The 16,974-nt window shown below is 36.7% G+C and overlaps 1 protein-coding gene across 2 annotated transcripts in view; it reads left to right on the top strand.

Annotated features, from left to right (window-relative positions):
- Positions 1-16,974, top strand: part of METAP2 (methionyl aminopeptidase 2) — a 28,212-nt gene that overhangs the window by 9,691 nt on the left and 1,547 nt on the right. For both annotated transcript variants that reach the window (XM_027107236.1, XM_027107237.1), the window contains exons 4-10: positions 117-219; positions 9,809-9,970; positions 10,728-10,909; positions 11,994-12,088; positions 12,329-12,425; positions 13,729-13,832; positions 14,337-14,452. In XM_027107236.1, the coding sequence (XP_026963037.1) occupies positions 117-219; positions 9,809-9,970; positions 10,728-10,909; positions 11,994-12,088; positions 12,329-12,425; positions 13,729-13,832; positions 14,337-14,452 (859 nt within the window). The remainder of the gene's footprint in view (positions 1-116; positions 220-9,808; positions 9,971-10,727; positions 10,910-11,993; positions 12,089-12,328; positions 12,426-13,728; positions 13,833-14,336; positions 14,453-16,974) is intronic.

Genomic DNA, 16,974 nt, shown 5'->3' on the forward strand with positions numbered 1-16,974 from the left:
GGGAGGTTCCTTAAAGTCAGGACATATAATAACAATTAGGAACTGAGAAAAACTAATGCTAACTGCTTAATTTTGTTTTTAACTACAGAAGTTAATGCTTTATTTGTATCTCACAGCAAAAGTTCAAACAGACCCTCCCTCAGTTCCAATATGTGACCTGTATCCTAATGGTGTATTTCCCAAAGGACAAGAATGCGAGTACCCACCCACACAAGATGGGTAAGGATCATAAAATAACTTCCAGTTTGACTTTTGAAAGTTGTAGTTTAGCAATAAAGCAGATTTGATTTTTCTTAGGACTTTGCTCCACTACCTTAATAAAAAAGCTTATGAATTTGTTGCAGAGAAGATACAGTAGAAGCCCTCTTATCCAAAATGATTGGGACCAGTAGTTGGTTAATCTTTATTGATAAAAGTTAACTTAAAACAAACATTTGTTTTTCATCATTCTTGATCTTTGAGCATGGATTGCATTGAACTCCACTTTTTTTTTTTTCCATGGGCTGAATCCATAATGCATTGTCTGGTCTGTTCCATTTTGAGTTTCTGTGAACAGTAAGAACTAAGTAATCTGCGGCTGATGCCTATACCTACATTGTTTTTTTTCCTGAAATCATTTACAGTTCCATTTGACAGAAGTATTTTTTGACGACTTGCCTTTATTGAAACTCCTCTGAGTAGTCAATTTAGTTTTCATAGAAACAATTCTTTTTATGTAATGTATAATTAAACTACATAATTACAATAACAAGTACAGATGACTTACACAGGTTTGGGCACAGATAACCTGATTCTTGGAAGTGTTCTGAAAGAATGCATTTTATTTGGTTAGCAGACACTTGAAGTGGCATTATGTAGACTAGTTAAGAGCCTGGAAGCTGGGACCTAACTCTCCGCATTTGAATCCCAGTTCTAACACTTATTAGCTTTGTGACTTGGGCAAGTAATTTATCATGTCTGTGCTTTCATTTCCTCATCCATAAAATGAGCTCTTCATAGGGTTGTTGTGAGGAATAATATATGTAAAGCATTTAGAAGAGTGATAGACACATAGTAAGCATTAGGTAAGTGTTAGCTACTATTATTATTATTATTCAAAACAGGAACCTAGCCACTAGTATTCAGACTACAGTGGGCATTGGTCTGTATGGTTTACAGAGGGATCAGGAGCATTGGTTAATCCAGTGGTTGCAATAGTTGGTTAAGAAAGCTTCTACTGTAGCACTATTTCTTTGACCTGTAAAGACATCGTTGTTTTTCTTTAAACTTAGAAAGGAACATGATGTTATATTTTATGGCATGGGCATCTTTTGTTTGAATTTGAATACATCAGTCACTACCCCTGTCTTAAAACATTTATTTTTAAAGTGTTACAAACATGCAGTTTTATATTAATTACATACATTTTCATAGTACATATGATGTGATGACACTTATTTTTTAATATAATCTTTTTTTTTTTTTTTGCTTGTTTGCTCTTCCTTCCCGACCCATGTAACCACCTAGCAGGTAGCCTTCCATATGTTTTATGCTCATGTATGTGTACATCTATCTCTGTTTGTGTAAGGAGAGTGTTTTGGTCATTATTTGTTTACAAAAACAGAATCATAGGCGCACTTTCCTCCTCCATGCCTTTCTCATCAGGGCTGCATCTTGGAAGTCCTTCTAAGTTAATCAGAATAGCTCTGTTATTCTTTTGAATGGCTTCATAATCTGTGGCATGAATATACCGTACTTTATTCCACCATTTTGTAATTGATGAGCATTCACTTTGCCTCCAGTTGTTTTTTTTGCTGTTATAAAGCATTTGCAATAAAGGTCTCTCTTAAGTATATACATATATATGTATAAATACATATATGTGTCTGGGAATACACATATATATCTCCTTATGTGCTGGCAGTTTTATTATGTGATAGTTCTCCAGGAGTGGGATTGCTGAATCAAAGAATATATTAATACTTTATGATTCCCAGATTGCTAGTGATTTTTGAGCATCTTTTGATTATTGGCTTTATTCTTTTGCTCTTGCAGAAGTTTAAAGATTATACTTTTATTTTATTTTTTATTGGGGTATAGTTGTTTTACAATGTTGTGTTAGTTTCTGCTGTACAGCGAAGTGAAGTAGAGTTCCCTGTGCTATATATAGCAGGTTCTTATTAGTTATCTGTTTATACATATTAGTGTATACATGTCAATCCCAATATCCCAATTCATCCCACCCCCACCCGCCACTTTCCCTCCTTGGTGTCCATACATTTGTTCTCTACATCTGTGTCTCTGTTTCGGCCCTGCAAACTGGTTCATCTGTACCATTTTTCTAGATTCCACATATATGTGTTAATATACAATATTTGTTTTTCTGACTTACTTCACTCTGTATGACAGTCTCTAGGTCCATTCATGTCTCTACCAATGAGCGAATTTCGTTCCTTTCTATGGCTGAGTAATGTTCCGTTGTATATATGTACCACATATTCTTTATCCATTTTTCTGTTGATGGACATTTAAAGATTTTATATAACAGTATATATTCATATTTTGTACTTCTGGGTTCCTAGCAATCTCTTCTGTTTTCTCAAACTCTTATTTTTTGTTTTATTACATCTTTAATTGGTCTAGAATTTTTTGTCTAAGGTTGGGGGTGCTAATTTTACTTTCTTTCAAATGGATAGCTAGTTGTGCTAGAATTGTTTCTTAAGTAGTTCATTTTATTTAATTGAATGACCACTTTTGCCATATACTATTCTTATATAATGGAACTCTGTTACCTTATATAATGGAACCAATTTCTGTATTAATTATTCTGTTCCACTCATCTATTTGTCTATTTCTATACTAATACTGTTTATTTTGATAGTTTGATAAATCAGTTGTTTCTTCTCTGCCACACAACCCAACCAAACAGTTCTTTTTTTATTTTTCTCAGATACTTTTGGTCATATTTTTAGTTTTAATACACATATCCACAGAAAAATGCCTTTCTTATTGGAGTCACATCATATTTATGTATGTTTCAGAAAACTGACAGTTGTATCACATTGACTTCTCCATTGTCGTCGTATATTTTCCACCTTATTCTGATTTTTTTTTTAAATGTAGGTCCTGTCCCTTTTTTGTTAAGTTTGTTCTTAAGTGTTCTATTGTTTTGTTACTGATGTGAACGAGGTATTTTTATTCCCATTTCCATTTCTGTTTTCTTATTGCTAAAGGGGAAGAAAGCCATAGATTTCCTATACTTGTTAACACATTGTTAATATATATATTTTTTTAACTTTTTTTTTTTTTTTTTTTGCCGTACGTGGGCCTCTCACTGTTGTGGCCTCCCGTTGTGGAGCACAGGCTCCGGACGTGCAGGCCCAGCAGCCATGGCCCACGGGCCCAGCCGCGGCATGTGGGATCCTCCCGGACCGGGACACGAACCCGTGTCCCCTGCATCGGCAGGCGGACTCTCAACCACTGTGCCACCAGGGAAGCCCCATTGTTAATATTTTTAACAACATGAATATGGTGGAACACTTGAAGTAATGTTTAATACAAGAAAAAATAATTGAGATTTTGTAAATCTTAGAAACTACGTTTTCCTTTTTGCTATCATTTTCTAATGCAAACTGAACATTGTATAGGTGGAATAAGTTCCATTTTTGAAACAATACAGGAAGATATTAATTATATATTATAATATCTCTTGGGATAATACTTTTCTTAAATATTGAAAGCAATGTTGTGTGCTGTCCTGGAGAAATACAAAAGAAATTAAGATACTGTTGTTATGTTTGTTCTTTAATAAATCTCAATTTTTTTGAGATTCATATAATCAGTTTTGACTACTTGCAAATAGATTACAATCAATATTCTTATGGATTTGGTAAAGTATTAAATATAGTTTTGTATCTTGCCTTCCTTGATTGAAAATTACATGAATTATTACATAGAACTTACCTGTGTAACTGCCACCCAGGTTGAGTACATTATGTTAACTTTTTATTAACTTTTTATTTTGAAGTAATTTCATACTTAACAGAAGTAATTCCATTCTGTGAGACTAGTACACAGAACTCCTGCATACCTTTCTCAGAGTATCTTTAACATTTTGTCACATTTGCTTTATCGTTCTTAATCTCAATGGAATATGACACTTATATTATGTATAATATACAAATAACACTCCATTTTCTCCTTGGGAGATAGAAAGATAGAAGGCAAATGTGGAAAAATGTTATATTGGTGAATCTGTACACATACTGTTTTTCTGAAGTATTTGAGAGTAGTTTGTGCATTTTGGGGTGGGTTACTAGATAAGTAGATATTGTGTCCTTTTCAGGGTTGTCAAATATTAAGGCACATGATGTCAATTTCTTTCACTTGGATAAGGTATTAACCAGTTTCTCTATTATATCGTTATTGTCTTTCCTCTTGTAATTAGTAATTTGTGGGAAATTATTTTGAGAATGTAAATATCTCATTCCTTAGGAACATCTTCCTTACGTGTGGAAATCCATGATTTTTTTAATCAGTTTTTACTAGGATGGTTGTTGCTCTTTAAAAAAATTTAACATTCTGTGTGCATTTCCTGTGTCATTAAAATTTTTTGAAACCAATTTTAATAGCTATAATGCTGTTCTGTATCTAGCATAACTTTATTAGCTATTACCCTATTTTTGAACATTAGTACTGTTTTCAATTTTTTGCCACTAGAAAAATTTCTGTGATGAACATCTTGGTATGTTAATTGAATCTGATTTTTCCTTTTTTCTAGATCTCTAGAAATAGAACAAAGAATTATTTTGAAATTCTTGATATATATTTCTAAATTCAGTAGGCAATTTTTTGAGATACTTGTTAATTTTACAAGCAATACATGTTCATTATAGGACAGTTAGGAAACACAGATAAGCAAAAAGAAGAAAGTAAAAATTTCCTTAATTCTGCCTGTGATTTAAAACCACTGTTTACTGTCTACTATTTTACTGTATTTGATCACTTGGTTAATGTGGTGACAGCCAGCTGTTTCTTTTTTAAAGGTACTTTGTTCTTTTTGCAGTTTCCAGGTAATTTGTGGGATACTTTGGTACTGTTGGAAAATCCTTTTTTTAACAACCTTTCACTTAATTATTTTAATATCCATTGATGATCCTTGCTTTATCAGTTATTTTGTGAGGACTTAATAATGGTGAATTTCTAATTCTGTCATGCCTTCTACATTTATTTGCTGACATTATTCTATAAGAAGAATTTTCCTTTACCAGCTGGGGATCAACTATAATTTTTTCTTATAGGCAGTTAAACATGCTTTCTCTCTCTCTCTCTTTTTTTCTTTTTTGGGCCGTGCTTCGTGGCTTGTGGGATCTTAGTTCCCCAATCAGGGATTGGACCCAGGCCTTTGGCAGTGAGAGCCCAGAGTCCTAACCCCTGGACCGCCAGGGAGTTCCCTTTTTTTTCTCTTTAAATACCAGTTTCCAGAGGAAGGAATTGGTGTCATATCTGCCTCATTCTTAATTATTTCTGGGCTAAAGATATGTATTTTTTTTATAGGTATGCATTTTAAATGGTTTTTGTAAATGTGTCATATAGTGCTTTAGGAATGCACTTATAATCACTTTTAAGTTATCTGTGCAATGAGTTCAGAAACATTTATGACTATTAGAAATTAATAGATACCTTTGTATCTTTTGATTTTACTTATATTTTCCTGCTTTTAATACATCCACCAGTAAAGACGAAATATTAAAAAGACTCAGAAATATCAAAGAGGTGCAAAGAATTTACATACTCTATATTATTATTATTTTAAAATATTTAATTATTTACTTTTGGCTGCATTGGGTCTTAGTTGTGGCACATGGGATCTTTCATTGTGGCGTGCAGGCTCTTCATTGCGGCGCGTGGGCACTCTAGTATAGCGTGTGCGCTTAGTTGCCCCACAGCATGTGGGATCTTAGTTCCCTGACTAGGGATCGAACCCATGTCCCTTGCGTTGGAAGGTGGATTCTTCACCACTGGACCACCAAGGAAGTCCCTATATATTCTATAAACACTTCCTATAAAGATTCTTTTTCAAGCAGTTGTTTTGATAGTTTTGTTTTGCAGACATAATTTTTTTTTAAAGCATGCCTCACCTGACTCTCAGTTTAACTGCCTTTTGGAATAATTGGTATGACTTAGAATGATTTTTTTCATCTTATTTATAAATTTTTGTTAAATAGACTGTCAAAAATTCAAATTTAGGTAAAGGGAAGACTCCTTCAAAATCTTTCATTTGGGCCTGTAATTATAATTAAAGACCCTGACAGTAAGCTCTCGAATATCACTAATGATTTTCAACTTGAACTCAAGACTTAGCAAAATAATTTATTTAATTCAGTTGATTGATAGTTCTTTACTAACAATGCAGAACATTCCATAATCTTTTGAAGAATCCACTGCTTCTAAGAGTTAGCCAGGGACTTTCCTGGCAGTCCAATGGTTAAGACTCCCTGCTTCCACTGCAAGGGGTGTGGATTCGATCCCTGGTCAGGGAACTAAGATCCCACATGCCACCCTGAGGCCAAAAAAAAAAAAGAGCCATTCAGCCTTCAGGAGTGTAAGATAGTCATGAGATCTATTGATTTTAGTATTGGGGATCTTTATTATGTTCTGATTCTAAAATGTCAAATAGCATTTGAAATTTAATTACACTTATGGTTTTTTTTTTTTTTTTTTTTTTTTTTTTTGGGTTCGCGGGCCTTTCACTGTTGTGGCCTCTCCCGGTGCGGAGCAGAGGCTCTGGACGCGCAGGCTCAGCAGCCATGGCTCATGGGTCTAGCCGCTCCGCGGCATGTGGGATCTTCCCGGACCGGGGCACGAACCCGTGTACCCTGCATTGGCAGGCGGACTCCCAACCACTGCACCACCAGGGAAGCCCTACATTTATGTTTTAACCTATAAGAAGTCGATTTGAAGAATCTTAAGGTTTAGACTGAGGAGAAGAAATGGGAATTGATAATGACCAATTCCCTTTTCACATCCCTACATGCATAATATCCATCAGTTCCCTGTGGACATAGTCTTTTATCTTACTACCCTAGAGTAAATATTAGCTGGTATTTTTACTTTCCACAGAAATCTTTGGCTTTTGAAGCAGAAGGTGCTTTCAGACTTTACTGTCAGTGTGGCTGTAGGTATATGTGCCAGGATTATGGACCATGTAAAAGATGAAGAATTGTGATTTATTTTGCTTAAAGGTTGATCTGAGAATAAAGCTAGTACTCTTGTGCCTAAGATGATTTATTCTTAGAATGTTTGGATTCCTGGTTTTCAGGAAAGATTTTTGGACTTTTGGGAGAGACAGGGCTAGAGTTACAACTAGAGGTCAGGAGATTATGGCTTGTCTGTTCGAGCATGGAGCGAGCAACTATAAGTGTACTGCAGCTGAAAAAGGTTGAGTCACATCTTTAGAATATACTTTTTTTTTTTTCTTTCTTTCTTTTTTTTTTCTGTATGTGGGCCTCTCACTGTTGTGGCCTCTCCCGTTGCGGAGCACAGGCTCCGGACGCGCAGGCTCAGCGGCTATGGCTCACGGGCCCAGCCGCTCCACGGCATGTGGGATCTTCCTGGACCGGGGCACGAACCCGTGTCCCCTGCATCGGCAGGCGGACTCTCAACCACTGCACCACCAGGGAAGCCCTGGAATATACTTTTTAAAGGATCTTATCCTGTTATTTTCTGCTCTGAGGGTGTTTGTTTGAATACTTTGATTACAAGTTGCCTCTTAGTTTTTACTATTCCTATAAAAGTAATTGATAACACATTTAAGTATGTAAGGGGTTTAAAATTGACCTTAAACTGATAATATTTCAGTTTTCTAATAACAGCAGTAGATAGATCCAAAATATATTTCTAAACAGTAAATAAGCTATAGAAGCCTCTGTGACTCTTAAATACCCTCAATTTCACATAGGACAGCTCCTTTGGGCCTTTGTAGAAAATCAGAGGAAGTAGATGTTGGCACAGGTAGCTGCTGCAATAAGAAGTAATAATGATGAACTTGATGCTGACACGCAGAGAAACTCTGAAAGCATTTTGGGGCATTAACTTAGGGGGCTGTAGTTTAAAGCAGTTGGGTAAACTCTTTTTTATAGAGGGTCATATTGTAAATATTTCAGGTCTTGAATATTAATTCACTTCTGCTGTTGTAGCATGAAAGTAGGTATAGGTGGTATATAAATGAATGAGCATAGCTATGTTGCAAAAAAAATTGTTTTTGACTTTTTATATTTTAGTTTTATTTTTGTTTATTTATTTTTGGTTGCATTGGGTTTTCGTTGCTGCGCACAGGCTTTATCTGGTTGCAACGAGTGGGGGCTAGTTTTTGTTGCGGTGCACGGGCTTCTTATTGCGGTGGTTTCTCTTGTTGCGGAGCATGGGCTCTAGGTGTGCGGGCTTCAGTAGTTGTGGCGCGTGGGCTCAGTAGATGTGGCTCACGGGCTTAGCTGCTGCACGGCATGTGGGATCTTCCTGGACCAGGGATTGAACCCCTGTCCCCTGCATTGGCAGGCGGATTCTTTTTTTGTTTAATTAATTAATTAATTTTATTTTATTTATTTTTGGCTGTGTTGGGTCTTCGTTGCTGTATGTGGGCTTTCTCTGGTTGTGGCGAGCAGGGGTTACTCTTCCTTGCAGTGTGCAGGCTTCTCATTGCGGTGGCTTCTCCTGTTGCAGAGCACGGGCTGTAGGCACGCGAGCTTCAGTAGTTGTGGCTCGTGGGCTCTAGAGCGCAGGCTCAGTAGTTGTGGCGCACAGGCTAAAGTTGCTCTGCAGCATGTGGGATCTTCCCGGACCAGGGCTCGAGCCCGAGTCCCCTGCATTGGCAGGTGGATTCTTAACCACTGCGCCATCAGGGAAGCCTGGCAGGTGGATTCTTAACCACTGTGCCACCAGGGAAGTCCTGTTGCAAAAAAATTTTATTTACAAAACAAGTGCCAGGCTGGATTTGCCTGCAGGCTGTAGTTTGCTGACCACTGTCTTTGAGGCAAATGAGAGTTATTTCTTGAAGGCATCACTTTTATACTAAGTGTAATTTATACTTCCGTGATCACTGACTTGTGAATTCTGTATTCAGTATTGCTTAAGAATCTGTGAAAGCTATAACTTCAAAAAAGATTTTCACTTGAAGCAGTTATTATTTTTGAAATATACTGCTTAAAAAGGGACTTAGTAGATCTTCTCATTTGCAAATACTGAATACAAAAATCTTTGTTATCCTTGGCAGTTTTAAAATATGAGCCATCTCCTTCAAGGAAGATTACCTCTAATATATATACAATTAGAAAAATCCTGTGAAAGCACATAATATTTTATGTTTTGAGAAAGGTATATGCAGGTTGCCAGGTCAAGTCTTTGGATTAGTACTTGCCCTGTTGGTGAAGTTAAATGTTAATATTTGGTGCATCCTTAAAATTTATATTACCTCAAGGAGAAGGATGACTTTTTTTCCTCCCCTCTGCTTTGTTTCTAGGACTCTTTTCTGATTTTTCTGGTTCTCTACTTTTGTGTTATTTTAGGTGGTGTAGGCTATTAGTCCCTCTGACTGTGAATAAAATCTCACTTGAGGATTGTTTTTTTCCTAAGAGTCTTACAAAAGGTTTAACTTGATTAGGTTTGGTTGTACCTGTGTGGGTACTTGTATTTCAGAAACTTTGCCGACTTTTAATAAAAGAAACTGAGTATGTAATTTTTTTGTCCAAAATAGTGTATTTTTATCTCTCAGCTGTTATGCTTATTTTGCTGTTTATTAAATGACTAATGCTATACTATGCATACTATAAAGGCGAACAGCTGCTTGGAGAACTACAAGTGAAGAAAAGAAAGCATTAGATCAAGCTAGTGAAGAGATTTGGAACGATTTTCGAGAAGCTGCAGAAGCACATCGACAAGTTAGAAAATATGTCATGAGCTGGATCAAGCCTGGGATGACAATGATAGAAATCTGGTAAAAGGGATATGTTTTTGTAAGAACATGATAAAAGAAATTGTTTAGAGCTAACTCTCCAATTGTAATGTATGGCTTTCATTATATAATGCTTTGCCAAAAAACTTTAAGTGAAGGTTCTAGAAATACCTTCTAAATTCTTGTAGTGTCGATGTAATGAGGAAACCATAAGAGGACATTTGCAACTTCATTCACCCTATTTTGTACTCATGTACTCTCATGTGTACAAATGTACACATTACTGATTCTTATTTTCTGTTTGGAAATCTGTTACTTTGCTATCCAGTAAATCGTATTAAATTAAAATTCTGGGACACAAAACATTTATAATGCAATGAAGAAATCAATAAAAGTAATTATTTCTCCAGCTTTCCCCTTGAGAAATAATAAGCTATAGGGCAACTTAATACTCTGATCCCAAGAATATTCAAAACATGCAGCATTGAGAAAATAAAACGTAATCAGCATTTAAATTAGTCTAAGTCAAGAGTCTTATTTCCTGGTAAATCAGGTTGAAAGTGGATCGAGTTTTTCTGTTTCTCCAGATTTCTAGTGGAATTAAATTCTCTTTATTTTTTAGAGATGAACCTACTGTGTTCATAACGTCAAAGGACTGTTATTTAGTCACATGCAGAAAGTACTCAGATCACTCCCAGAAAGTAATTTAAGAGTTTTAGTAAACTTTTTGGAGTTGATGAACTGTAAGGTATATACGGGTAGGAACATAAAAGTAAACAAATTCCTTTTTTTTTTTAAGTGAAAAGTTGGAAGACTGTTCACGGAAGTTAATAAAAGAGAATGGATTAAATGCAGGCCTGGCATTTCCTACTGGGTGTTCTCTGAATAACTGTGCTGCCCATTATACTCCCAATGCTGGTGACACAACAGTATTACAGTATGATGACATCTGTAAGATAGACTTTGGAACACATATAAGTGGTGAGTTGTTAGAAATAATTCCCACTCCACCCTCCTCCTGAAAACTCTAGTCTTGTCCCTGTTGGGTGGGGCTGTAGATACTGAACTCTCACGTTTTCTTCTTGATGCCTCACTTTTCAGTAGAGCTATGTTGAGGTAGATTTTGAGATTTACTTTAAAGCATCCTACTTAGTGGAGTACAGTGAAAACTGTTGGGTAATTGAGGTTTATTACCTATTGTATCAAGGCATGAAAAATAGAATCTTACATCTCATTCAGTTCATTGTTGTAGACATTTTTTATTCATATAACAACAAAAAGCATTTACTTAGAACCTTTGAGTTTACCAACCTTTATATATAATGGTTAACTTTTCTATATTCTCTCCCAAACCCTGTTAGGTAAGTACCTTTTACTTTCACTTAACAGGTGAGAAAGCAAAGCTTAGATTTAAATACTTACCTGAGGTTTTACTAAATTGGAGAAGCTAGTCTGATGGTTAGTGTCCTGTGGACCTATACATTTTCTCTGCCCACCGTGCTGTTCCTTAGTTCCCCAGGCTTTTCTCACTTTGATTTGTTTCTGTTTATATATTTTTTATAACTGCCTGGGTGAATATTGAATTGGTGCTGTCTTGAAGTAGTATATACCAACCCTGGAATTAATTTTTTCATTTCAAAACCTTTGTATAACTTATTTACACTTTTTTCCCCTTTGAGTACGATTGCTGTCTGGGTACTTGATGTGCTGCCTTCATTTGAGCCCATCTTTTTTTTTTTTTTTCTTTTTTTTTTTGTGGTACGCGGGCCTCTCACTGTTGTGGCCTCTCCCGTTACGGAGCACAGGCTCTGGATGCGCAGGCCCAGCGGCCATGGCTCACGGGCCTAGCTGCTCCGCGGCATGTGGGATCTTCCCGGACTGGGGCACGAACCTGTGTCCCCTGCATCGGCAGGCGGACTCTCAACCACTGCGCCACCAGGAAAGCCCCTGAGCCCATCATTTTATGTTGCTGTTAACTAGCAAGGTTAATTAATAGAGTAGATACTATAAAGTAGATCATTTGACTAGCTGATAAGTAAACTTAAAGACAAATTTTCTCTTTTAGGTAGGATTATTGACTGCGCTTTTACTGTCACTTTTAATCCCAAATATGATACATTATTAAAAGCTGTAAAAGATGCCACTAACACTGGAATAAAGGTATGTGAACTGTAAGCGCCATTTCATTCAACATATTTTGAGCACTTTATAGCCTGTTTGGGTTATGTAAGACTGGTCCACCACTCTTAGGGTTTTAAGTGGGTTATTGTAATACAGTGTATGGAAGGCTTTTATAGAGGAAGTTATTTCTGCTTGTCCCTTATTTTAAGATATTAGGAAGTTAAGTTGCTGTAAAATTCTGCACTTTGAATAACAGAGTATACATGATTCTGTTTTTAGTGTGCTGGAATCGATGTCCGTCTATGTGATGTTGGTGAGGCCATCCAAGAAGTTATGGAATCCTACGAAGTTGAAATAGATGGGAAGACATATCAAGGTATGTTCTCTAAAAATGCATCTTATTTTGAAATGTCTGTGACCTTGGCAGAAATAATTTTGCAAGATAGTGTTGAGTTCTTTCTTTAGATCAGCTGCTTCATCTTTATCTCTTGGGAATTGGGAACATAAAGAGGAAAAACAAGGGAAATGACCTGTTCATGGTAGGAATTCTGTGGTAGCTAGCTGGTGGGAATTGTTGTCATTTACCCTGGTAGCTGATAAGAAGACACCTGGGGATTTATTTCAGGATGGCTGAAATGTAGGCTAGATTTTTTTTTTTTTTTTTTTGCGGTACGTGGGCGTCTCACTGTTGTGGCCTCTCCAGTTGTGGAGCACAGGCTCCGGACGCGCAGGCTCAGCGGCCATGGCTCATGGGCCCAGCCGCTCCGCGGCATGTGGGATCTTCCCGGGCCGGGGCACGAACCCACGTCCCCTGCCTCGGCAGGCGGACTCTCAACCACTGCGCCACCAGGGAAGCCCTAACGTTACCTCTTGACAGATAGAATACTGCCAGCATTACAGAAGCCCCCCCTATTCTATATATCCCTTCTCAGTTACATTACAGAAGCCTTCTTCTAATAAGCCACTATCTTCAGTACTAAGGATTGGCATTTCCTTTTCTTTGTCTTTACCATCTGTTATGCATCCCTAAACATTAGTTTAATTATGCTTAATTTTGAACTCTGTGTGTGTGTGTGTGTGTGTGTGTGTGTGTGTGTATGTGTATGGAATTGCACCGTATGTATATAATTGTGCCTTCTTTTGCTCATTTGGTTTATTTCAGGTCAGTGTATCTGTAGCTTTTCATTTTTATTGTTGAGTAAGTGTTCCATTGTGTGAATGTATTCAACAATTTGTTTATTCTGTCAGTGATCCCAGGACCTTGGGATTGTTTAGATTTTCTTTTTTAACATTTGAAATGTTGATGTAATAATAAAATTTAAGGTTTTTTATTTCTATTATTTTGACACAGAATCCTCATTTTCAAATTACCTTTTGGTCCATAACCATGAAAATACATATTTTTCATGTTTGTAATGCTTATATACATGATATTTTATGACTATTTTTATTAACAATAACTCCCTAGATGGACCCCCACCCATCATGTCCTCATCACATAGTTTATTCTTTTCCCATCATTTTCCCTACTCTTTCTAGTTTTTAATCAATAACATTGCAGTATCCCAGTAGTTTTCCAGTTTGTATTTAATTATCTTAATGTGGGGTTATTTAATAGAGCCATACCTGTTTGTGCTTTTAGAGACCCTGAATAACTTTTTTTTTTCCTGTTATGCCAGTGAAACCAATCCGTAATCTAAATGGCCATTCAATTGGACCATATAGAATACATGCTGGGAAAACCGTGCCCATTGTGAAAGGAGGAGAGGCAACAAGAATGGAGGTATGTATGCCATTAACACTGTTCTTTTGTGAAGCATTTTGACTTTTTTTTTCCTACCAAACTATGAAGCTAGTAGTAGTTGAGTATATAGTATGTTGAGCAAAATTAACTTGCCATCCATTCTCACCCCGACAGGAATTGGGCTGTGTGAGTGTGCAGATTGTGTCTGGTCAGACTGGGGCTCAGTCAGCTGTGGAAGTGAGGCATGTCAAAGGTTCATTCAACACTTTGTGAATATTTACTGAGCATCTCGTAGGTGCCCGTCTCTTTAGTAGGCACTGGAATGTATTCAGTAGTAGCAAACAAAATTCCCTGCTCATGTAAAACTTAACATTTTAATAGATGACACAAAGACCAAAAGTGCTAAGGAGATAAAGCAGGAAAAGGTAGATAAGGACTGCCAGGTATGGGACTACTTCAGCCTGAAGTTGAGATGGGAATTTTAATTAGTTCTGAATTTCTGAATTTTTCTTCTCTACCCTTGACCCTTATATATATTTTTAGGAAGGAGAAGTATATGCCATTGAAACCTTTGGTAGCACAGGAAAAGGCGTGGTTCATGATGATATGGAATGTTCACATTACATGAAAAATTTTGATGTTGGACATGTGCCAATAAGGTGAGAGACTATAGTTTTTATATGACTGATGAGTTTCTCTTCCCAGTTAATAGCATTTTAAAAAGTGTGACGGACATCCACAGTGGCACATTCATAAATGCACAGTTCTATGGCCTAAAAATAAGTTCTGTGGATTTCTATAATTCAGCAGAAAAATTGTCCTGTTAAAAATTTTAACTGAGATGAGAATGATGTAAGTATTCACTTCATATCCAGTTTCCAACAAGCGTAATAATTTCAGAGATTATCATTTTGCTGGCATTCCTAGGTTTTTGTTCTTAGTATTTTCCCATTGGTAAACTTTATATTTTTTTATTTATTTTTATTTTTTTTTAACATCTTTATTGGGGTATAATTGCTTTGCAACGGTGTATTAGTTTCTGCTTTATAACAAAGTGAATCAGTTATACATATACATATGTTCCCATATCTCTTCCCTCTTGCGTCTCCCTCCGTATCCCACCTCTCCAGGCGGTCACAAAGCACCGAGCCGATATCCCTGTGCCATGCAGCTGCTTCCCACTAGCTATCTACCTTACGTTTGCTGGTGTGTATATGTCCATGCCTCTCTTTCGCCCTGTCACAGCTCACCCTTCCCCCTCCCCTTATCCTCAAGTCCGTTCTCCAGTAGGTCTGTGTCTTTATTCCTATCTTACCCCTAGGTTCTTCATGACTTTTTTTTTCTTAAATTCCATATATATGTGTTAGCATACGGTATTTGTCTTTTTCTTTCTGACTTACTTCACTCTGTATGACAGACTCTAGGTCTATCCACCTCATTACAAATAGCTCAATTTCGTTTCTTTTTATGGCTGAGTAATATTCCATTGTATATATGTGCCACATCTTCTTTATCCATTCATCCGATGATGGGCACTTAGGTTGTTTCCATCTCCGGGCTATTGTAAATAGAGCTGCAATGAACATTTTGGTACATGACTCTTTTTGAATTTTGGTTTTCTCAGGGTATATGCCCAGTAGTGGGATTGCTGGGTCGTATGGTAGTTCTATTTATACTTTTTTAAGGAACCTCCATACTGTTCTCCATAGTGGTTGAACCAATTCACATTCCCACCAGCAGTGCAAGAGTGTTCCCTTTTCTCCACACTCTCTCCAGCATTTATTGTTTCTAGATTTTTTGATGATGGCCATTCTGACTGGTGTGAGATGATATCTCATTCTAGTTTTGATTTGCATTTCTCTAATGATTAATGATGTTGAGCATTCTTTCATGTGTTTGTTGGCAGTCTGTATATCTTCTTTGGAGAAATGTCTATTTAGGTCTTCTGCCCATTTTTGGATTGGGTTGTTTGCTTTTTGTTATTGAGCTGCATGTGCTGCTTATATATTTTGGAGATTAATCCTTTGTCAGTTGCTTCATTTGCAAATATTTTCTCCCATTGTGAGGGTTGTCTTTTGGTCTTGTTTATGGTTTCCTTTGCTGTGCAAAAGCTTTGAAGTTTCATTAGGTCCCATTTGTTTATTTTTGTTTTTATTTCCATTTCTCTAGGAGGTGGGTCAGAAAGGATCTTGCTGTGATTTATGTCATAGTGTTCTGCCTATGTTTTCCTCTAAGAGTTTGATAGTTTCTGGCCTTACATTTAGGTCTTTAATCAATTTTGAACTTATTTTTGTGTATGGTGTTAGGGAGTGATCTAATCTCATACTTTTACATGTACCTGTCCAGTTTTCCCAGCACCACTTATTGAAGAGGCTGTCCTTTCTCCACTGTACATTCCTGCCACCTTTATCAAAGATAAGGTGTCCATATGTGCGTGGGTTTATCTCTGGGCTTTCTATACTGTTCCATTGATCTATATTTCTGTTTTTGTGCCAGTACCATACTGTGTTGATTACTGTAGCTTTGTAGTATAGTCTGAAGTCAGGGAGCCTGATTCCTCCAGCTCTGTTTTTCGTTCTCAAGATTGCTTTGGCTATTTGGGGTCTTTTGTGTTTCCATACAAATTGTGAAATTTTTTGTTCTAGTTCTGTGAAAAATGCCAGTGGTAGTTTGATAGGGATTGCATTGAATCTATAGATTGCTTTGGGTAGTAGAGTCATTTTCACAATGTTCATTCTTCCAATCCACGAACATGGTATATCTCTCCATCTATTTGTATCATCTTTAATTTCTTTCATCAGTGTCTTATAATTTTCTGCATACAGGTCTTTTGTCTCCTTAGGTAGGTTTATTCCTAGATATTTTATTCTTTTTGTTGCAATGGTAAATGGGAGTGTTTTCTTGATTTCACTTTCAAATTTTTCATCATTAGTATATAGGAACGCCAGAGATTTCTGTGCATTAATTTTGTATCCTGCTACTTTACCAAATTCATTGATTAGCTCTAGTAGTTTTCTGGTAGCATCTTTAGGATTCTCTATGTATAGTATCATGTCATCTGCAAAGGGTGACAGCTTTACTTCTTCTTTTCTGATTTGGATTTCCTTTTCTTCTCTGATTGCTGTGGCTAAAACTTCCAAAATTATGTTGAATAATAGTGGTGAGAGTGGGCAACCTTGTC

Source organism: Aethalodelphis obliquidens, unplaced genomic scaffold (genome assembly GCF_003676395.1).
Source record: "Aethalodelphis obliquidens isolate GAN/ISIS:26980383/991018 unplaced genomic scaffold, ASM367639v1 scaffold8, whole genome shotgun sequence".
NCBI classification, from domain to species: domain Eukaryota; kingdom Metazoa; phylum Chordata; class Mammalia; order Artiodactyla; family Delphinidae; genus Aethalodelphis; species Aethalodelphis obliquidens.